The sequence below is a fragment of the Neophocaena asiaeorientalis genome, unplaced genomic scaffold (assembly GCF_003031525.2).
Source record: "Neophocaena asiaeorientalis asiaeorientalis breed wild unplaced genomic scaffold, Neophocaena_asiaeorientalis_V1.1 scaffold130, whole genome shotgun sequence".
NCBI classification, from domain to species: Eukaryota; Metazoa; Chordata; class Mammalia; order Artiodactyla; family Phocoenidae; genus Neophocaena; species Neophocaena asiaeorientalis.
In genome coordinates this window covers 2079186-2102237 of record NW_020173397.1, presented here as the reverse complement: position 1 = coordinate 2102237, position 23052 = coordinate 2079186, and the positions used below count along the sequence as shown (strand labels likewise).

Below are 23052 nucleotides of genomic sequence, written 5' to 3'. Positions count from 1 at the left end.
ATTTCCAGTTTGTTCCATCTTGTATCGGTTCACTTGACCTCCTCGGACTTCGGGTGCAGGAGGGAGGGGCGTGCACCCGACGCTCCCCGACCTCCCCTTTCCCGCGTTCTCGCCTCGCCTGTGCTTCACTGTATACCTGGCAGGCGGGCCCTGGCTGCTGATACTGTGACGTGGAAACTCTCTGCTTCTGCACAGATGTACAGGAACGGGTTTGGGCTTTTATGCTGGAATTCCAGTGAGGATGGGGCGGGGGTGGGGGGGTGGCGGGGTGTTGATAAGATCCCGAGATGTGTCTTCTGCTTTCCTGCCTGAGCCGGGAGGCCACGGAGTTGCTTAAGATGCCCGCTGGGCTCCGCCAGCCCTCAGCGGTGGGTAGGTAGGGGTACAGGCTGTGCCGCCCTCTCATCCGGCCCAGAAAGCTTTGTGAAGCTCGCTGACACCACGGCAGAGTTCAGGCGCGTCGGAGTGAGGGAGAAGTGGAGAGGGATTTGGCACTCGCCCCTTGGCGGCTGGAAACAGCGCGTCAGCATCACTGGTCGTGCCACCCAGCCGGCCAGGGGCGCTCTCGCCCCACCCTCTGCACTTGAGCCGGGGTTCGTGTCCATGGCAGCTGCAGAGCTTCGGTTTCCCCACCCAGGCTCACACCACGTCCCGCCCTCCAGTCTGGAGGTACGAAGCACCCCCCTGCCCGGCCGCGCTTCGTGGGCGGCTTCCTCCTGTCCGGAAGCGCTGGGCATGGGAGCCGGGCCTGCAGGGCCCTCCCGGCCCTCTCTTCCGAGTTTCCCACGCCTGCCCTTCGCCAAGGTGTGCGAGGGCACTGTGTGCGGCAGCGAGGGGAGCAGAGCCGTGAGCTTACTGCTCGCGCAGGGCCCCGGCACTCGGGTCCGCCCGAGCGTGGGGTCCGTGGGCCTGGGCGCTGTATGAGCGTGGCTGCCGGCGTGTTCACCGCCTCTGCTAGGGTCTCCCCTTGGCTCATCAGCCCCAGGGCGTGTGTAGGGGTTGACGTGTTTGCACACGTATGTAAAATATTTGTTTACACGCACATTTCTCCCAATTCAGCAGATTTTTTAAGCTCCCAAAATGCACTTCCCTCCCTTCCACACCTTGAGCCCGCCTCCTGCCCCTCCCCCGCCGCAGACCCCACTGGGCCACCCGCCCTGCCCCTTCGGTCCCCGACTCCATAGCCACGCCGGTAACTCCCTGGCCTGCACTCCTTCATTTCCTCTCTGCTCTGAACACGGGCTGCGTCTGACAGAGCCGGGCGGTAGTGCGCGATGCCACTGAGAGGTGTGTGACCCCCTGGCTTTTATGAGAATGTTCTGAATTCGTTTTTATCGAGTACATATATTCAGGATTCTTTAAAATGTATCTCTTCAGAATGAGGCCTACTAGTGTGTGTTTAGGGAATGTGAGAATGAGGAAAAGATGCTAGCATTTAGGTACAGCTGTTTGTATTTAAAGGTTACGACGTGGACAAGGTCTCAGTTTCTCCTTTCACAAATGCACTTTTTTACAGGGCCCCCGTGTTACCACCTGTCAAGTGAGAAAGTTGAACCAGAGGGTCTCTTAGGCCACCTTTAGCTCTACAGTTCCACGAAGCAACTTTCAAACGACTACCGAGGGTCTGTGACAGGAGTGGATGCAGGGAGGTATCAGGAGGGAGAGAGGAGACCCATGTGAATGAGCTAGTGAGTGTGTGGGTCAGAGTGCAAGGGGCAGGTTGGTAAAATGGGGCCGTTGGAAAGGATTGAGGAATCTGGAGAATTGTACTTTCTCCCGGAAGAGTTCAGGCTGTGGGCACCATGCCTTCCAAACCCCTCTCAAGTCAGGATGGCACTGGTGGCGCGCCTTTGAATTCTCACTGAAGTCGTACGGACGGTGACAAAGATGACACCCTCCCGTCACCGGTTTCTCAGGGTGTCTAGGCAGGGCTGGCCTTCGGTAAAACCATTTCAAACAGGAGGAGATTGCCAGCACAGCAGCCAGAGGCCGACACGCTATCTCGCGGGACCCTGCTGCAGGTGAGACAGCGAGCGGGGTGGCACGTGGGTGTGCATGATTGTGTGTCCAAAGACAAACACTAAGTCTTTTTCCCCAAAACAACAGCAAAGAACTTTGGAAAGCCTTTTAAGTAAGCTAAAAACCAACCAAAACAACCATCATTGTATAAAGAGATCAAAGTTGAAAACTCGTGGAATGCAAAAAAGAATAGAGGCCAACCAAGAAACACTGCTAAAATCCCATACGTAACCCCAAGGAACATTCTGGTAGATTGCGTAGCTAACTGAACGTGCAGGGGCCGTGGCCTGAGCAGAACATCCTGAGCCAGCCTGGGAGAAGCCGAGTTCGCCTGAGGGCTCTTCATCAGGAATCTCCGCCCGGCCCGCCCTGCCCTGTTCCAGCACAGGCCATCCCCCACCTTTCTCCCCTCCTCTGTGACCTCAGGCTTCTTCCTCCCACCACCTCAGGGGCCCAGGACCCAGCTGCACCTCTCCAAGTAGGGAGCGCTGCTTTCTCGTGGCCCCAGTGGGAGCCCAGCATCACTTCACCTGAGGGCCCAGAGTGACATGAAGCAGTGACTCTGCAGCTGACTCTGCCTAGGGATTTCATCAGAAATGGGTGCGGTTCTCTCCCTGGCGGGGCGTCTCTGTTACACTGTATCGTCCAAGGACAGCTATTAACCGAGTCTGGAAGGGTGAGTGGTCATTCCATCCCAGCTGAAGATTATATAATGGGGCCTGTCTGGGCGATGTCGTCCGAGACAAGAGCAGCAGACCACGCTGACGCCTGCACTTGCGAGCAGCGTGGGCACCCTTCCCGTGGCTCCATCGGCAAAAGAGAAATCTGTGCCTCTAAAATCGAAACCCTCACCCTGGGAGGGGGAGAACTAACTTACGTGGCAGTCGGGCGCCACACCTGGGGTCGGCATCGTGGGCCGCAGACCAGCTTTGTGACCTTAGGCCGCTGACACTGACCTATACTTGTGCATAGTGCTTTCCAGTTGATGGGACACGTTCTTACAGCCATTTGATCCTCACATTAACCCTGTGAAGTAGCCAGCCAGTAATCTCTTTCTCAAAAAAAAAAAAAGAGGGAGCAGACACCCAGGCTGGTTGGCTGACTCACCCCAGCTCACTGTCCTGTGAACACTCTGGACTGTCAGGGCTTCAGCTCCGGATCCTAGGACGCAACTCTTCCCACTGACACACTGACGACATGGGCTTGCTACAGAAACAAACCTGTGAGATACAGGGACCTGGACCCTTGAATTTCATTTCAGGCTGGCCAACAAATTCCAGGTGTGGGATCCAGTTTTTTAAATAGGTTTTATTTTTTACAGGAAACACTGAGCAGAAAGAACTGAGTTCCGTATGCCCCCTTCTCCCCACCTCACCCGCCAGTTCCCGTTATTAACTTCTGTATTACTGTGGTGTAGCTACTACAATTGATAAACTAATCTAGATACGTCATTATTAACTAAAGACAGTAGTTTACGTTAGGCTTCACTCTTGGCGTTGTACATTCTGTAGCTTTTGACAAATGTATAATGACGTGGATCCACTATTACAGCAGCCAACAGAATAGGTTCACTGTCCTACAAGTCCTCTGTGCTCCACCTGTCCATCCCTCTAGCCCCCAGCCCTCAATCTTCTTACCTTTGGAATCTATTTTTTCAATTTAGTTTTTTTTTAAATATATAATAGATACTATAAATGACAATTTTGGAGTCACTGAGCAAACTTACTATCACTGTTTTTTTCACCCAAAGCAATGGATTCTGGGTTTTGTTTGTTTGTTTTCCATGATCTTAGAAAAATGAGCTCTAAAGATTATTTTCTTCCTCTTCAATGCAAATATAGTCACCCTAACTCACAAGAGGGGCAAATATTTAAAGTTTATTGAGTGTAATATATCCCTGCTTTAGAAAAGTTAAGGATTATCTTCAATCCTCCCCTTCCGCTCTCTTCCAGGCATTTTCTGGGGGTTTGGATACATGGGGAGGTTTGGATACATGGGGGCAGCCAAGGATCTGTCTCCAGGCCTGCCCCTCAGTCACTCCTGTCACCTAAGCATCGCCAGGCACTCTGGGAAAATCCTGTTTGTCATCTTGCTTGGTAAGATAAGTGGAAACGCATTTGACATTTGAGTTGAAAGGACAGTCTTTGCCTTCCTGAATCTTCCCCGAGGGGATTCTATGGCTTACAGGTCCATCTTCCCAGGACCCATCTTCTCGACCATGACCCCTTCTTTGACCCTCATGCCCCCCACCAAAAAAAAAAAAAAAATTGCGTTTCTCTAGTCTGACTGTAAAAGAATAAGGGATTCAACAATAAATGTTGCGTTGTTTACATGGTAAACAAAACTCTACCTCAGTGGACTTTCTCTGAGGAGGTGACTGATCTCAGTTGTCTTTCTTGGAACAGCCTCTTCAGTTGAACCTGGGAAGAAGAAGAAAAAAAAAAACGCTTCTCAGAATGATGAGCATTTGCATCACACAATCCAACTTCCTCTCCTCTCTCTCTCTCTCTCTCTCTCTCTCTCTCTCTCTCTCTCTCTCTCTCTCTCTCTCTCACACACACACACACACACAGCCTCCCTCTTTCCAGTCAAGAACATTTCAAGAGGTCAGTGCCGCCCCCGTGTCTAAAACTTCAATGTTTGCCTTTGCAGGGACTTTTCCAACTTTACCTAGAAAAGAACTAACCAGAACCTTAGCACTTGTGGTCAGCCTGCTTCCGGCTGTGGCTTGAGTCGGTTTGTCTGCTCTGACGAGGAAGTGCTTGCTGTGACGGGAACTGCACTGGCTGGATGGTAGGAGGACCAGGGCAGACAGTGCCTAATGACATTGGTATGCGAGGTGCCAGCAGCAAGGAAAGCAAGGGAAGCACAGAGGGGCCCTCAGACCCAGAGCGACAGATGCGGCCGAGAGACGTGCAGTGAACCCACGAGCCTCCCCACACCCACCCTCCTGAACACACGCACACGCACGCACACACACACACAGAGCCCGAGATGAATTCATGTATAAACAAAAGTGCCTTCGTCGATGACTTTCTTAAAAAGGCAAGAGAAGCCAGGATACTGAGATATGTTTTTGATCTGGAACGGACATAAAGGCAGGATTTTGCAAACGTTTATGGACCTTCAGCCCCTGGCCGGCCGGGGAACCACGGGCGCAGGCTTCCCTGGAGTCACTGAGCACTCAGCATTTGCTGTGAAAGTCTGAGCTAAAGAGAAAGTGACTGGACTCAGGTCTTCTCTCTCCGCTCCAAGGCCAGGACTGGGATAGTCTAACTATCTTCCTGTAAAGGTTTCGATCTCTGTGCAGAGGGTCCTGCTGGTGAGGAGCCTCCACGCTGCGTCGGGCCTTATGCCACAGTGCAGGGTGCAAAGCCGAATGGAAACTGAGAACAGTGTGGCCAGAATTGTTAATTAATTTTAACTGCTAGATGCTCCCTGGTAATTTGAGATTAGACTTAACAGCCCAGGATGATTTTTTTTTTTTTTTTGCGGTACGCGGGCCTCTCACCGTTGTGGCCTCTCCCGTCGCGGAGCACAGGCTCCGGACGCTCAGGCTCAGCGGCCATGGCTCACGGGCCCAGCCGCTCCGCGGCACGTGGGATCTTCCCGGACCGGGGCACGAACCCATGTCCCCCTGCATCGGCAGGCGGACTCTCAACCACTGCGCCACCAGGGAAGCCCCCAGGATGATTATTTAATTAAAATACTGGCAGCACCTAGGACCACAAATTTGGGTACGTACCCATGTCGGGGCAAAAGAGCTACCGGTACACACCATCGAGAGCACTTGGATACCTTGTTTCCTGTGGTTTAAGGTTTGGACGGGGCCCCACCTCTGCTTTGCATTGTTAGATATTAAGGTTGGAGGAGGGCAGTGAGGGAGAACCTTTAAGGTGGTAATTGGTGAACATCTCGACCAGGAAATCCTGTTCCTCCCTTTGTACTGAAGGACTCTCATGAAATGGAGAACGAAGGTGTATCGCCAGGATTGGGGCACATGGTACAGAGTGGCCTGTGAAAAGTATGACATTTCTTTAAAATCTTGGGGGTTTACCTTTAAAATCAGACTCGGTTTCATGTTCTCCAGGGCATATTTTGAGTTTAATATAAAAATATTTTGGATCGTTAACCACTGACTAAACTGGACATTCTAAGAAGATGCATTATTTCTGTCTATGGCTTTATGTACCCCTTGGGCAGGGCCTTCATGCCCCAGGATTACAGGTGGCAGCCCACTTACAGAAGTACAGATAAAGCGAAAACGCACAGCATCTGATGCATCTCCTGGCCACTGCGTGAGGAGCAAAGATGCCGGTAGCAGCCACTTTAAGGCCGGTGGGCCCCATTCGATGGCCTAGCGGATACTCACTGGGCACTCAGGACTTGGAGCTAGGGCTGCAGTGGGGTCCACGAAAGCGAAGAGCCATGCCCTGAGCCCTGCACTACACATTCCTTGTACTGCATTCCACCCCTTGGGGGCAGGGACCTTGTCTTCCTCATCTCTAGACCCTCAGCACTCAGCCCTGTGCCTGGCACAGAAATTAGAAATATTCAGTAAACGGTTGTTGGATGAGGTCTGTGCGTTTTGCATTTGTCAGAGACCTTTCTGAAATCACTGCCTGGGAGTCCAGAGATCAAATCACCATATACCATGCAAGGAGGTGGGAATCTGCCGTGGAAAAATTCTTTTTCATCTATAGTCATGTGGTCGCTTGCTGTTAGAATAAGGAAAAGAAACCGTTCCTTAAACTTAAGGAACTTAAGCTACGTACAGAATCTTGCTTCGATTTTCTGTCTTCTTTTTTGAAGACCTGTTTAATGTGGACTCTGTTTGGAAATCTGTGTTTTCTATTTTTATGGAGGGTTTGCTAAGCAAATGAACATGAAAATTTCAGAGCCAGGTCTGAGACGAATTCTCTACCCATTTTAGGCAGTTGTACATTCCTCTGCATGTCGGCAGTCGGTGGGCTGCAGGTGAGCTCTCACTCCTTCTCATACACGGCCCCTCTCTCTGCCAGCGCCTCGTCAGGCAGGGGCTCCAGGTCACTTCCTCCCCTTCCCCGCCACCCATGTGTCCAGGCCTCCTCCTGTCACCGCCGTCCCTCTCCCTCCCCAGCCCAGCTGGCATGGCTCTCCCGTGCTCCACAGTCTGGGCTGCTGCCCCGCCTGTCCGCCCTCCGCCCCAACTGCGGCCCCACTGGTTTCAGGGCTGTGCCAGCCCCCGCCTCCCTCTGCTGAGAAGGCCCTCACGCTGGCCCCGCGTCTGGCCACGTGATAACCTTCCTTCAGGCCCTCCACAAAGAGGATTCCAGCCACACAAAACCACTGCAGTCAGTCCTTACGTTGACCCTTCTCTTCCTGCCGCTCATTTGACACGGCCTCGCTGCTTTGTTTCTTCTTTTTTTTTTTAACTGAAATGTCCACTCTCCTTAACTAAAGTGCAAGCACTTTGATGGCAGGAACCCTACCTCATACTTAGGTCTCAAAGCCATGTCCACTTTAAAGAGGTCCAGGAGGCCGTGACCAAGTGCAGGGGGCTCACTGCTGTTCTTCAGAGCCAAGCATGTAAGGTAGGGGCTCCTTAAGTATTCGTTGAATATGCTGTATTTTTTTAAATGTTTTCTTCCGAGAGCGCTTATTATACTTCTGACTTGAATCTAAAGAGCTATCAAACGTTTCCCCCCAAATATACTCAGTAATAGGAGTTTACAGTTTGTAAACACCAGATCATCCACGGGATCTCCTTTGAAACGTAGGGATTGTTTCCTCCCTCCCGGGGCCGTGTCCTGCGTTACCGTGCAGGGTAGGCCTTGGCGGTCTCTGAACTCCCTGCTACGTCACGTTCTGTCGTAGCCCCGCTGATGGTGTGTCCATGTGCTCCTGAGCCTGACGGTTTAAGTGGGACTTTGGATCTTTCCTCTTCACCTCGCTCTCCTCAGGGGTCAGTGTGCAGACATTCGCAGCCGTCCCCGTGGGTATCCGGTCTCGGGTACACGGCCGGCCTTGCTGCAGCTGTGCCCGTGGCCCATCAGCCTGGCCACCCGTCCCTCCCTCCGTCACGGGGCCCGCACCGCCTAGTGAGAGTAACCGCCAGCCACCTGTCCCCTCCGTGTGCCCCGAGCAGTCAGGGGCTTCTTCCCTGAGAGCGGCACGGTGGGAAGGTGGGATGACGTGTGAAGGACTAACATGGGGCAGTGGTACGATCAGTGACAGGTGACCTCAGCTGCCTTTCGGTGTCGCCACTGTTCTTAAATGTTTTCAGATGTCTGCTCTCTCCTCTTCGCTGGAGACACACAGCAGAAAACTGGCCAGACGTGGCAATGCTCCAGGGTTTTAGGCTGGTCATCTTTGAAATGGGGTGTCTTGTCAAACATCCTTTTGCCCACTGCTCTGTCTGCGGTGGGAGGCTGATGAGAACGGGTACAGGCTAACGTCGGGGCACATGGGAAGGGTGTTGATCACAGGGTGTGTGGCACAGCAAGGTAAACAGCATCACTTCCCTCTTCCAGCAGTCGTTCTAAGCAATGGAGGTTTACCATTTAAGCATTAGTTAGCAGGGCCCGCCCAGGAGACAGTGGCTTTATCAGTCCTTGCTTCCACAGACACTTATCAAGGGTCTGCTGTGTTCCAGTCACTGTACTCTAAGGTGGTTCCCGTTCTCAGGACGCTGGCAGGCTAGTGAGTCCCGACTAGACTCCCCACACGTCTTAAGCAAATGCTCTCAAGTAGATAGGACACCTCGTGCCACTGTGGTATGCCTTCTTTGTAGTATTTTCAACTAGTTCTTGTTTGGCTTCTACATTGCTAGATTGCGTTAGGTCAAGACACGGTTTACTTATGTTGCTTTTTAAAATTTGGACGTCTGTGCTATTTTGTTCTTGATTTTGAGTATGTTGATGCCTCTTATTGTATGTGACAGCGGTTGGCCAACTACAGACTGTGGGCCAAACCTGGCCCTCCACCAGCATTTGTAAATAAAGTTTTATCGGAACACAGCTACCCCCATTCATTTGTGTATACTCTGTGGGTGTTTGGGGGCTACACAGCAGATTTGCTGTGACAGAGACCATATGGTCCAGAAAGCCAAAGGTATTTACTATCAGAAAATGTTTACTATGCAGAAAAATTCTGCTGATCTCTGGTGTACACAAAGCAACAACAGCAAATTCTGTGTGTGTGTGTGTGTGTTGGTGGGGTGGGCATGATTTGTGTTAGGATGTTTATTAGAATTCATGCCGACAAGATCCGAATGGCCCACGTGAGATGTGACGCCAGCTGGATGTGGAATGAGTCAGTGTGCCTCCCCTTACCTCCGGCTGATGAAGCTCTTCTTACAGTTCATTCCTACCTCTCTGTCCAGAACTCACCCAGGAGGTGTACTTTTTATGAGAAAAGCATATGTGGGCAGGAAGAAGTGAGGTGGGAGGAGGCGGCTTGTCCATCCTGTTAACCAGCGGTGAGAAATGCTGTTTACAGGTATGAGCTACAGGCATCAAAACAAAGGGAGGAGACAGACAGGGAAGGAGACTGAATGGGTCTTTCTTATACCAACTGACAGCACCCACCAGCCATTTCAGGCCGGAAGGAAAAGGAAACACGAGTCGAGAGGTGGTGTCCATAAGTTGACAAAGAGGGAAACTGAACCCGCTCCCCATTTTCAGCCTCTTAACAACCCTCTATCAAGGAAACACACCCATCCATGTATCTGGTCGATCCCAGAACACTCGGGATCTTAAAATTCATGTACTTGTAGAGTGTTTGCAAATGATTTTCCAAGTATAACGCTTTAAAAAACATACAGCACGGTATGAGGTACGTAGAGTAGTCAAAGCCGCAGACTGCAAACAGGAGGCAGTTGCCAAGGGGTGGGAGAGTTACTGTTCAACGGGGATGGAGTTGAAGTTGGGGAAGATGAAAAGAATCCCCGAGATGGATGCTGGAGATGGCCGCACAGCAATGTGAATGCACTTAATGCCACTGAACTGTGCACTTAAAAATGGTTAAAATGGTAAATTTTATTACATATATTTTAACACAGTTTTAAAACTCCAATCTCATTAGCTGTGTCATTTGCAAAGATCACAGATGGAGTGGCAGTAGTCGTATTTGGAGATTAGGAATCTTGTTTGGAAACCCACTTTTCCTCATATGTTAAAGTGATTTCTTCTAGGAATTAAGAGAGTTTAATTATATTCAACTAAAAAGATATTTGCTGAACGGTTTAAAAAAACACAGTACAGTACATTAGTTCTGCAGCAGTCAGAAAGCGCCTGGTGAAAGACGGCACAAAGAAAAGATGGCGTGATAAGACTGCCTTTGTTGTCTCTCCTCTTCGAAGTGACTCCCTCTTTTTTTCATGTGGATTCCAGGAAAGAAACCTTGACTGGTTCCCAAGGATGAGAGCCATGTCCCTGGTCAGCAGCGATTCGGAAGGAGAACAGAATGAGCTGAGGAGCCTGCAGGAGAAGCTGGAGTCCACCATGAAGCTGGTCACTAATCTTTCTGGGCAGCTGTCAGAATTAAAGGACCAGGTAAAGAAAAGAAACCCCACCTGCCTACACACCCGCACACACACCCAGTACCGTACACACCAAGTGTGGTGAGAAAATCAGTAGTGCTCATGTTAAAATGCTGAAGTTTATCACCTGGATAGAAAAGGAAACGGGCAACAGAGGACAAACTCATTTAGTCCATCAGTTTCCCCTCCACTCCCCCTTCACTGCCCTTTGACAGGATAAGCCCATGACGCTACTCTCAGTGCCGCTCAGGACGAGGTTTTCATATGAAAAACAAAACCAGAAAATGAGAAAATGCAAACTACTTCAATGAAGTGCTGTACAGAAAAACACGATGTGCAAAGCTGTACTCTGGACTTTTCTTCACTGACAGAAGATTAAAGGCTGTTTCTGGTTTTGCTTTTCAGCCCCCGGATCTATCCACCCCTGGCCCCAGATACTGAAATCCAGCATCCTGGGATAAACCACAGTCAAGGAAGAGCCCCTTTGGGTTCATTCATTGGCCAAATCCTTATTGAGTGGCTCCCATTGTCCAGGCAGCGTGGCGGGTGCTGGGGGTGAACAGTGACCGCTCTGCCGGCCGCGTCCCTGCACTCACCCAGCTCAGCCGTCTACAGATGCGCTGCCCCATCCCTGCTCCCTGTCCGTAAGATAATTGCTTTGCCCCTGTAACTCAGCTGGGCGAAGGGGGCAAGTCTGCAGCAAACCCTGTGTACTCCAGAGCCCCCCTGCCCCGCCCTTGACCCCCTTAAAGTGAGCACTCACAGTCACCAGGTGGTGACCTCCCGCTGGGAGGACCCGTGCTCTGCCCGCAGCTGACCGGGGTAATCCTGCACAAACATGGCAACAGTTCAGCCTCCCGCATGCAGTGCTGAAAGCTTTTCATCAATTCCGTAGACGAGATTATAAATTTTGCACAGCAGTAGTTATCAGGCAAGGCTGGCCTGGAGGTAAGTTGTAAGGTATACCCGCAGGTGATTTATTCCTCTTAGGTACATAATAACTAGTGAAGGCCCCGTCTGGCATCAGCTCTTCTTGGAGGTAGTCTCCATGGCACTTTAACAGTCCTACTTTGGATTGTATTTCTGTTCCAACTAAATTACTCCAAACTGAGCCCCAAGATACCATTTGGCCTCAAGTTCTTTTCTTTCACATGTATTAAGATACAAATGAGACTAATGGGAACAGAAGACCTTATTTATGAAGGCTGTCTACAGCACTGAGCTTGGTAGCCACCTAAAATGAGTAATAACCTAAATAAGTAAAACTCATGATGAAGATCTAACTAGATTACTTTGCTTATTATTTTATTAACTTTTTACCCCTGCTGTGAAACACTTGACAAATGTTCCACAGGACTACACTGATTCGTGAGCACACTGTCTGCTACAGCTGCTTCTGTTTGCCCCCGCGAAGAGCGAGGCGGGCTCCGTAAGGCATGTAGCAATGCTCAAGTTCCCTTCCTCTCCCTTTGAGAGAGCTGTGGCTACAAGAATCTCCATTAAATCAGATGTTTTAAATTAGATGCCAAAAAATCTGACAAAAATTGATCTCATGCAGACCTAAATAAAGGAAGTATTTAGCGCTCTATAAAGTGCCATTTGTAAACATGTCTGAAACAAACTATTATTGGGTATTCTGGGGTAGTAAATGCCACTCGAGCCCTTCTCTACAGGCCGGGCCTGTCCTTTCAATGCTTAGGATCCTGTGTGTTCAATCGCTCCCTGAGGGCGGGTCTGAAGTTGCTTCAGTGATGCACACTGCAAACCAGTGAACCCGGTCTAAGGAGCGAATTAAAGCTGAGGAATTCGCACAGAGAATCACAGGTATAGGAGGTAGCCAAGACCACAGATGGCATTGCACCCAGTTCCCTCGTTTTAGTTCGTGAGGACATTCAGGTTCACGGCAGGCTCTTAGGAAATTTATCCAACTTTACCTGAAAATGTCAGGCTGGAACTCCTGGTCCTGCAGTCTGGGTTTGATTTTGTGTGTGCGTGTTGTGTTTTTATTTTCCCTTGTTTTGTTTTGTCACTGTACCCTGTTTGCCTTTCATGGTTGACTGTTTAAATTCTCATTCATTTTTTTTAAGAACGTTAAAGAGTTTCAGAAGTCGCATCACGCACTTAAACGTTAAGGAGTGATACAGTCATTGCCATGTTACACCACTGATCAGAGACTTGGCATTAGAATCGTTTCTATGAAGCCAAAATTTTGGCTTGAACAAACTATGTAAAACTTGATTACATATGGACTAAGGTTCATTAAGTGACATCAAAACCAGTGTGGTTTAAACTGCTTGGTTTCAGCTGTTTACATTTTTGTTTTAAAGTTAACGGTTGGAACCACCCTTCAGAAAACCCTTCCCCTATGAATGAATTTGAAATCGGACCATTTTTTCTTGTAAGGTGTTATAGGCTAAGAAGAAATCGGAGGAAACCAGTAATATATTCTCCAGTGCCTTTACCAGTATTGATCTGCTTAGGTTTTAAGGTGACCAGAATCACAGGAAAAATTCAGCATTGTTGCTTTTGCTGGGGAAAATCTGCTTTTTTCAGAAGGAATTAGTCAACATTTTCTTTTGATTTTGTAGCAAAATTGTAAAGCATTTGTTGGACAATCAACTTGCTGAAAAGATTTGAATTTTATTAAATTTGGTGTGTACCAGTCCTAAAGATTTCTTAAATTGTTCTGCATAAAAAGCCATGCAGACAGGTCAGAGAACTGCTGGTTCTTAAATGGTCATTGTGAGAATTCCTGCCCTCCAAAGGGAAAAAAATTCTGAATTAAAAAATAAAAACTCCATGAACGATTAATGAACAAGAAACCCTGTGACAGATATTTTTTAAAACAGCTATGAAAGAATACCATTCACTGGTAAAAGTGCTGGAAAATACAAAAATTGCTTCATCACTTAGATATTTTTGCAGATCTAATGGTCCAAAAACCAGCATAATGGAGCAAAGACAGCTGAATGTCTTGGGATTTAATCTTAACTGTTATTGACCTCGTTGGTTGTTGTTTTCTTAAAATACCAGTTTGAGGAGAAAAAGTTCTTATCAAGGATATTAGTAAAATCCTGGTTAGTGGTCTTTCTATTACTGCCAAGAACAGTTAATTAAAATTGCTGTTCTAAGTGTTACTTAATGATGCTTCTCATCTTGAAGTTTCCCCTCCCAAGAGATTCTGAATACTAAATGTGATTCTCTTACATTCTTATTCCAAGGCGGAGAACTAATGTAAGAACTTAAATTTTTTTTGCATGTTTTCTTTATATTGAGAGAAGGGTTCACTTTCTTGAAAATGTGACTGGCTTCCTATAGGACAGTGACCCTTATTTGTAGTTGGTAGGAAAAGAAGTAGTGCTTGAAATTCATGTCGTATTAGCATGCGATAGTGTTTGGCATTTTGTTTGTTTGTTTGTTTTTTGTTTTGTTTTGTTTTGTTTTTTTTGCGGTACGCAGGCCTCTCACTGTTGTGGCCTCTCCCGTTGCGGAGCAACAGGCTCTGGACGCGCAGGCTCAGCGGCCATGGCTCACGGGCCCAGCCGCTCTGCGGCATGTGGGATCCTCCCGGACCGGGGCACGAACCCGTGTCCCCTGCATCGGCAGGCAGACTCTCAACCACTGCGCCACCAGGGAAGCCCATGTTTGGCATTTTTCACGCAAGAGGGTTATCATCTTGTTAACATTAACTGGGTAAGGAAGAACAAAAGAATAGAATAATTCCCCACAGTTGGAAGAATGGAATATTAAACCTTACTTGAAAGTCTGTGGTCCTTGCACTGTGTTGGAACCACAAAAGAGAGGCCTTTGGTAACACCTGCCATCTAGGATACTGTAACTGATCCAGAAAGAAGCAGACCTCTAATGTTAGGATACGGTAGGAAAAGTTCCATGGCCCGAGGAATGAAGTGAGTTTCATTTGTGAACAAAGGAGCACAGAGAAGTAGGCAGGCAGTCCCGTGTGAGGTCTTAGAGGGTCGGAGGAGTTTAGCTTCTACAGTCCTACGAGCAGGTGACTTCTGAGCTAGCTGAAAAATGCAGCAGGGGGCATCCCAGGAAAGGAATAGCATGAGCAAAGGCATGAGAACGCATGGCATGCTCGAGGAATGGCACTGTGCTCTGGGTCATTTGTTCTTCGAACCATCATTTACGAAACACCTATTTGCCAGGTGCAGCCCTAGGTACTGGGGTTACAAAGGTGAATAGAACCAATTCTCCTTCTTCAAGGAACTAACAGCCTAGAGTGGGAGACAAACAAGTAAACAAATAAATTATAATTCAACATGGTAAGTACGTAACAGAGGTTTGAACAGATTGCCCTGGGAGTGGAGAAAAGGGAGTACTTCATTCAGCCTGACCACAGGGAGAGGATTCGAGTCATTGCCTCGGAAACCCTCTCAGAGGTGGGAATGCAGGAGCTTGGTTTCAAAGCTCGAGCATTTGCCAGATGAACTGGAGAGGAACAGCACACTAAGGATCAGGAGTGTGGATATCTGTATATTTATATTAAACCAATATAACTGCATTCAAGAGATGCTGCAGTTTTACTTCTGAGTATTTTAGGCTCGTCGTTAGGAGCGTGGCTGATTTCATAGGCCTGTGAAGCACAATTCTGATGACTGGAGTTTCTTGGCTGTTCAGAATCTGAGTAGCCACGACCTCACCGTGACAGGAAAGCAGGTTGCGGCTTTCATGTGCTGTCGATGAACCTTCCCTGCTATGCCAGCCCTTAGTCGTTTGGAGGACGATAGTGGTGGAGTAAATTTTGCCCGTTTGCACTCAACGGTCCGTATTTTCATGGAAGATCTTTTAGATGTTTGGCTACATCTGACTTGTAAAGCTACCATCTCGTTTGCTTCTTGTTTAGACTGAGTCCAAAGAAGGAATGCTGAAATTCAAGTTAGTCTGTATATAGATTATGAAGAAGGATATTGCTTCAAATATTCATTCTTAGCTAAATGTAGATTTTGAGGATTTTAAACGTATCTACTACAAATGGGACATTTCACACTAATCAGAGTAGCTTTTTCTGTATTAGAATTTTGACTGAAGTTACCACCTTCGACATGAATCTGATGGATATATATATATTTTTTTAATTTATTTTGTTTATTTTTGGCCGCGTTGGGTTTTCATTGCTGTGCGCGGGCTTTCTCTAGTTGCGGCGAGCGGTGGCTTCTCTTGTTGCGGAGCACGGGCTCTAGGCGTGCGGGCTTCAGTAGTTGTGGCATGCAGGCTCAGCAGTTGTGGCTCGCGGGCTCTAGAGCGCAGGCTCAGTACTTGTGGCGTACGGGCTTAGTTGCTCCGTGGCATGTGGGATCTTCCTGGACCAGGGCTCGAACCCGTGTCCCCTGCATTGGCAGGCGGATTCTTAACCACTGTGCCACCAGGGAAGCCCCGGATGGATATTTTTATCTAGTCAGTTTTGTTTCAAATGTCCAGAGAGAATACACTGTGAGAATATACATTGTGAGAATATGCTAAGGATAGACTTTGGTCATTATTTCTGTTTTGATATAGATAGTAGTAACAGAAAATGGTGATGCCTTAAATAACACATATGGTGCATGTGAATCTATGAAGACCAATAGGTAAGTAGGTTGAATTGAGCTAATAAAGCCAGAAGTTATGTGAGAATATGTACCAAGGGGCCAGGGAAACTTAACTGGCCAGCAGTGTTGAGCTTGGTTTCTTGTAGGCCAGATTTAGTCCTTTAGGGGGCTTTGTTTTCATTACTGTTCCCATATAATTATCACTGGATGATGACCTTGCCAAAAGGGACCAATACTTAAGCAGTTGCCCAATTCCTTACCATTTATTACTCACTTAAATGGTAGCCATTCTGTCTAAAAAGGCCATGGTCGATCAGAACAGAATCCAGGCAGTCAGATTTGCGTGCCGACCACCTGCTCAACTGCAGAGAATCTTCTCCAAGGTCTTATTTTGAGAAAAGTAATACATTTACCCAAAATACTTTTTTTTAAAGTATTCAAGTATATGAAAATATAACCACAGTGATCTTGGCCTGTTGCTGAGATAACCAGTGAAGAGCTCTTCTGCAGCAGCAGCGGCCCCAGATCGGTAACACCAGTATCACCGGGGAACTTGTTACAAATGCAAACTCACCAGCCCTACCCTGGGCCTGCTGAGTCAGAAACTCTGTTTGTGGGCCCTTGGATCTGTGTTTTAAGGAGCCTTCTAGGTGTTTCTGGTGCACGCCAAAGTTTAAGAACCATTGTTCTAGGGAAACAGAAAAGAAAATTAGATAGGTATGTACTAGGTTCTTGAAATTACCAGGACTATGACTGCCTGAACGAAGGTTTTGGCCACTAACCTACAGCAGTAGGGAGCTTTAAGGTTTGTGATGCAGGGAGAGTGATGCAATCGTTATTCTAGGAAGACAACCCTGGAAAATCAGAATCGGACCTCCACTGGGCTATCAGGTGATAGCCTGTCGAAGAGGGAAGGAAGGTGTGCCTTCAGTTGAAGACTCATTTGCTATAAGGAACCCAGTTTAGAAGCCCTTAAGTTTAACAGAAGGAAGAGCCAACAGATTGAAAAGTCACAAAAAGCTGATCCGACAAACAGGCGTGAAGATGCATGTACATAAAAGGTCATCTCAAATGCACGTAGTTATTTACAGAAAAATTTCAGGGAAAGCTTTAATGGCCAACTTCAACAGCAGAAAAATAGCAGCATCTTTCAATAAAGTTTCTGTCAATACGGGTTGGGCGCACCAAGATTCCTAAATCCGTGAGAATGCAGCGATTATTAAATTTAGTTGCGTTTTACTGGATTCCCTCTCAAGGCTACCTGCCGAGGGGCTAGTCAGGGGGTGAAACTCTGGGGCTAAGCAACATGAAGTATCAGGCAGTGAGATGGCTGAATTACTGATTGCGTTACAATCTACTTGTGAATTTATTCCACGGGTCACGTGAGGTTCTGCTTCCGCAGCTGAATCTGTGTAGTATAGGGGGTGACACCTCCCTTCACGATTTGTCACTCATCCAAGGAAACTTTAGAGGCTAGCTGGGATATCCTAATTCAACTCTTTATAAAAGGCTTTATAAAAAGCTGCCTTTGGGAGATATTCACTCCTTGTAAATCTTCTCTTCTAAAATATAACTGAAGGCATTTCACAGGAGCCTAAAAATAGTATTTTGATATGAAAGGAAAACGGCTATGTTTAAGAAAAAATAACCACGTTAAAATTGAACCTAGGTAAGTTCATCTTATTTTATGTTCTCAGGATATTCTGTACCGAAATATTTGAGGCCCAGCATCAAATCCTGAGCTGGGACTACCTGGGTTATGAGCAATGTGAATGCAGGGAATTAATTACGCCCTGAAATAGCCAGAACAGAGCTGGATACCTGTCCGTGTGAGAACTGATTTAGTTCGGCAGCCGAAATAAACGGTACCAATCTCTTGTTCTGGGTTTGCAAAGCACTGTTTCATTTGAGCAGCCTTAGGAAATGGTCTTTCCTGGCCTTAGTGTCTGTAGGTGGCAAGGAATAGTCACCACTGAGTGCCAGGCCACGATTAGGTTATTTAGTCACCCTGGACCTCAGAGGAGAGGACATTCCTCATCATCTCCCTAGAAATGCTGTGTGATTTCTTTCTCGCAGATCAAAACGGCCCAAGAGTCACTGGAGAGGAATCGAGACCCCCTGAAGACCGTGGACTTAATCTCTCTTAAACCTAGGATTTTAAACACACTGCTTTTCTTGACAGTTCAGTGTGTTGTTACTGTCATACAAAGCTATCAGTTGGAAGTGGATTTGGGAAACGATCAAGAATCTTGTGCTTTAACTGTTTTTTTGTTCCTTTATGAAACAAGTAGAAAGCAAAGTTTCTGAATGTCACATTGCCTAAGGCACAGAATTCCCCATTCTGCCTAGGAAGATGTCCTTTTTGAAGTTCTGTGTTTGATACGCTGACAGTACACTGTAGAAAGTGGGTTTCAGTATAAACCATAACCACAGAGGTAATCTATGGTTGAGTATATGATTTGACGTACAGGAAGTGTCTGGGTCTAATGATGAAACTTTTTAACTTTCCAGATGACAGAACAAAGGAAGCAGAAACAAAGAATTGGTCTTCTAGGACATCCTCCTCACATGAACGTCAACCCACAGCAACCAGCATAAGCAAATGAAATAAAGGAATCGTATTTACCTTTTTAAATTATTTTTAGTGTGGGTATGGCTAATTCGTTCTGATTCACCCACAGAGGTTACGTTTATGCGTAGTATATTTGTAAATACTCAGTTTTATACCGTATGTATATGATTGCTACCCTCAAGGTTTGGATATATGTATTGTAATTAGAATTGTTGGCACGATGAAATGTCATTTGTGCCAAAAATATTAAAAATGCCTTTTTTGGAAGGACTAAAAGAGAGCACCTGATTTGCACTTGAACCACATTATAGATTTAAAAGTATATGACATGTATTTTGTATTTAAAACTAGAATAGCCAGTATTTATGTTTTTATGGAACCGTGCAATACCAACTATGCAATCACAGTAAATTTGTAACTCCTGGGTACCCTGAGGGGCGTGCACATCTTCGAAGCTGGTGTGTTAATAGTATGTAATAAATGGTTAAACAGCAAATGATGCTGCTGCCAAAATCATATCAATAGTGAGTTCCAGGCCCCCGGGCATTTTGTACCATATAATTAGCCTGTGGTGATACTACTTCTCATTGCTAGCGGCACTAGTGCCTCTGTCTCGTAGTGACAGTGCTCCAAGCCTATGAACTGTCAAGTCAGCATTCATTTTAAGAAAAGCAACTTTAGTTTCAAAGATACTTTAAGGCTTCTGAATTGATCCTTTAAACTATTTCTTTAAGTAAGAGAGCTGAATTAGAGGCTCAGACTTTAGTTTGCCAAGTCCGTGAATTTTTTAAAGGGAACTTTTTATGCCACGCTTGAGGTAAATGCATACTGCTAGCCAATCAATGTCATCTCCTAGGTGAATTTTGGTGTCACGTTATCAAGAAACGAGTAATTGATGGGCTCTAGATTATCTAGTCCAAGCAGTAGAGCTGATTTTTTTCCTTCATCTGAACCAACATGCTACAGTAGCGAAGAAGTATTAAACTATATCCATCCATATAAAGATGAAATATGATCCCATTAGAGCTCATAGTTTGAACACTGACATGTTATTCTTGTGGAAGAGCCACAGTTGGGTTTTATTTCTTTGTCACATTATTATTTCTTTTCTTGATGGATGAAAAAGTATGAAAGGAAACTTTTATATCTGTTGCCTAGTTTTGTACATGGATCTCATTTTACAAGAGAATCTCTCTACAAAAAAAGTTAAACATGTATTGAAAGCAGAGTTCTGAAATGAGTAAAGTTTGTAAATGCAAATATAAAAATAATATTTAATAAATGATGCAGAATAAAATACAGTGACTGGCTGGTGGCTTTCATTTAGACATTTCTTTGCGTCATAACAACAGCTATTCCAATTAATTATATATTTCCTTTAGGACCAATTTAAAGTATAACTGGTCTGCCTACCAGATTAATTCCAAAACTGCTTACCTGATTCATGATAACGGAGAACTACCTGAACAGATATGGGGGAGGGTTTATACAGTAGCCAGCCATTCGTTCTTCTCGGTAAGTGACTGCCAAGCAGACTGTCACGAGCACTGTAGCACATGGTAAGGCTCCCACTCCTGCACTTTCCCTGGGGGACCTGCATCTTGCTACCTGCAGTGCAAAGGAATCACCAACAGGGAGATTAGTTCTCACTCATGCCCAGCGGTCAGAGTCCTTCAAGACAGTTGAAAATGTTTTACAAAAGCTAACTCGTCTATCCAAAGGTAGTGAAACCTGTCCCCTCCTGAGAGCAATGCCCACCGTGGTTGCTCTTTTAACAAACACTGATTTTTCTCTGTGCTTTGCTAAATAAGGATAATTACCATCCAATGTTGGGAACCAGGTCGTGATTAAATTCCAGTTAAATGACTAGTTTCAAAACCAATGCTTCTACTTTATAATTGATAACTTAAAAAAAAAAGTAATTTTCCATTCAGTGCAGCGTATCTCCATAGAATTTTTCCATAATAAGGCAAGCCCAAGACAGATACGTACTTGTATCTATAAACAAATTGGCGCTCCGTGCCGACCCCCCCCACCCCTCCCCGAATGTGAGCTCCAGCCAGCAAGGACTTGCTCCCCTCGGATCTCCCTTCAATCTCCTGAGCTACCCAGCACGGAGAGGCAGTGTGTGTGGTTTGTCTCCCAAGCCCCGTCCCATCTCGTTCACTGCAGAGTTCTGCAATGACACGTTCAGGTTGCAGCTTTTACAGGTTTGTCCTGTTTCATTCGAATCCTGTCACTTGAGATACAATCTTCATTCAACTCGCCAGCTTCAGCAGAAAATAAATGGAATCGGAATGCCACTCCACCCTACAAGCGGTAGATCCTACCCTTGGAGTTTGAGTGTGAACACAAAGCTGGTACAACTGAAACATAAAATTTGAAGTTATAACTCCTACAGCCTTTGATGTGTGATTGTGATTTCACCTTTCTCCAGACATCACTTTTTCAACACTTCTATTTCAAGGATCAAGGTCCAAGTCACCTTCAAAGTTACTCACGGAGGTGAAGAATTAGTGCTATCGGGCTAAGAAACAAATGTGATAGCATACTACTAACATGCAAAAAGTCTTCTCGGCTCTGATTATTGAATTTTAAAAGTTTTCTGTAGCACGGATTCATATTTGAAGATTTTGCCAACTTCCTTAACTAAGCCACGTGTTAAGTCAAAGGGTCTGGGAAATTCCGTTCCACTTTTCTAACGTTCATATTTTCTGGCCCGTTTCTACTTATGTCCCTGAAATTACGTAGTGATGAACCTTGTTTCCCCCTGCAGATACCGCTTCCACCCTGCTGAGCCCTAGAGCTTTACTCGAAAGTTCATCCTGCGCAAATACTCTATTTATTTTTTTTTTTTTTGTGGTACGCGGGCCTCTCACTGCTGTGGCCTCTCCCGTTGCGGAGCACAGGCTCCGGACGCGCAGGCTCAGCGGCCATGGCTCACGGGCCCAGCCGCTCCACGGCATGTGGGATCTTCCCAGACCGGGGCACGAACCTGTGTCCCCTGCATCGGCAGGCGGACTGTCAACCACTGCGCCACCAGGGAAGACCCCGCAAATACTCTTAAAGCTGTGCGCCCTGACTCCTCACACACGCACACAAAATACGCTTTTCACTTTGTTTTTTAAAAATTTGATTCAACCTACCTGTTCCCAAGCTCATTACTGGTTGTTCTTCAGTCAGTTTAGTTTTATTTGGTTCTACTTTCTGAAAATGGGTTGCTTGATTTTGCTCCTGTAAAAACTGCTCTTTCACCCTGTTTAAACATTTCCTAACATAAATTACAAAGCAAGCATACCTTATTTGTGGAAGCTAACCAGCAACTCAGTCTTTGCAGTAGCAAACTAAACAAAGCTTTACTTATGTGCTAGTGAGAAATTACCACGGTCTTCACGGTAAACTAAGGAATTATCACATTAAAAACTCAATTATAGGGCTTCCCTGGTGGCACAATGGTTAAGAACTTGCCTGCCGATGCAGGGGACAGGGGTTCAAGCCCTGGTCCAGGAAGATGCCACACGCCGTGGAGTAACTAAGCCCTTGTGCCACAACTACTGAGCCTGCGCTCTAGAGCCCGCGAGCCGTAACTACTGAGCCCACATGCCACAGCTACTGAAGCCTGTGCACCTAGAGCCTGTGCTCCGCAACGAGAGAGGCCACTGCCATGAGAAGCCCGCGCACCACAACGAAGAGTAGCCCCCGCTCACCACTAGAGAAAGCCCGCGCGCAGCAACAAAGACCCAATGCAACCAAAACTAAATAATAAATAAATTCATTAATTTTTAAAAAACTCAATTATAGATTTCTGTATCCTCCTGCTACGGCTGGTTGGGATAATGCGCTAATGAGAAACAGCCTGAAAGTTTCTGATAGTTATTTTAAGGCTAATCACGAGACCATTAGTCTGACTTCTGGGCTACATAGAAGGAAATTTAGTCCCTCAATAATATTAAATACAAAAGGATCACAACTACATACTTACACAAGTAGAGTTGAGTTTTGCTAAAATAATGTTTTCACAGATTTTAAAAAACAAAATGTGCTTGATAGAAGGCTTAATTTACATGACAGTCAAAGTCACCTTTACACAAGACAGGATATAATAACAAAGGACTCCTACTGAAGGTTCTTGAGACCACATGTTCTTATCTACCAAACCATAGATGGAAGTGGAGCTTTCATTTTAAAGGTGAGAAACTGAGCCTTACAGTGGTAAAGAGACTTGCCCAAGGGCTTAGCTCCAGAATAAACAAAGCACTCAGCTAAACAGGAGAGAGCTCTTCCACCTGCTATCCCCATTCCAGAAACGGGCTACAGTATCTTATCCGTAATCAGTTTCCCGTAACAGTTCTCACTTTACAGAAAGTTCTTATGCAGAACTGTATTTT

General features: G+C 46.5%; 1 protein-coding gene across 2 annotated transcripts in view; it reads left to right on the top strand.

Annotated features, from left to right (window-relative positions):
* ITPR1 (inositol 1,4,5-trisphosphate receptor type 1) overlaps positions 1-19965 on the top strand; it is a 324061-nt gene extending 304096 nt beyond the window's left edge. For both annotated transcript variants that reach the window (XM_024747000.1, XM_024747001.1), the window contains 2 exons: positions 10392-10553; positions 18604-19965. In XM_024747000.1, the coding sequence (XP_024602768.1) occupies positions 10392-10553; positions 18604-18690 (249 nt within the window). In that variant the 3' untranslated portion in view covers positions 18691-19965. The remainder of the gene's footprint in view (positions 1-10391; positions 10554-18603) is intronic.
* Positions 19966-23052: the final 3087 nt, after the last annotated feature.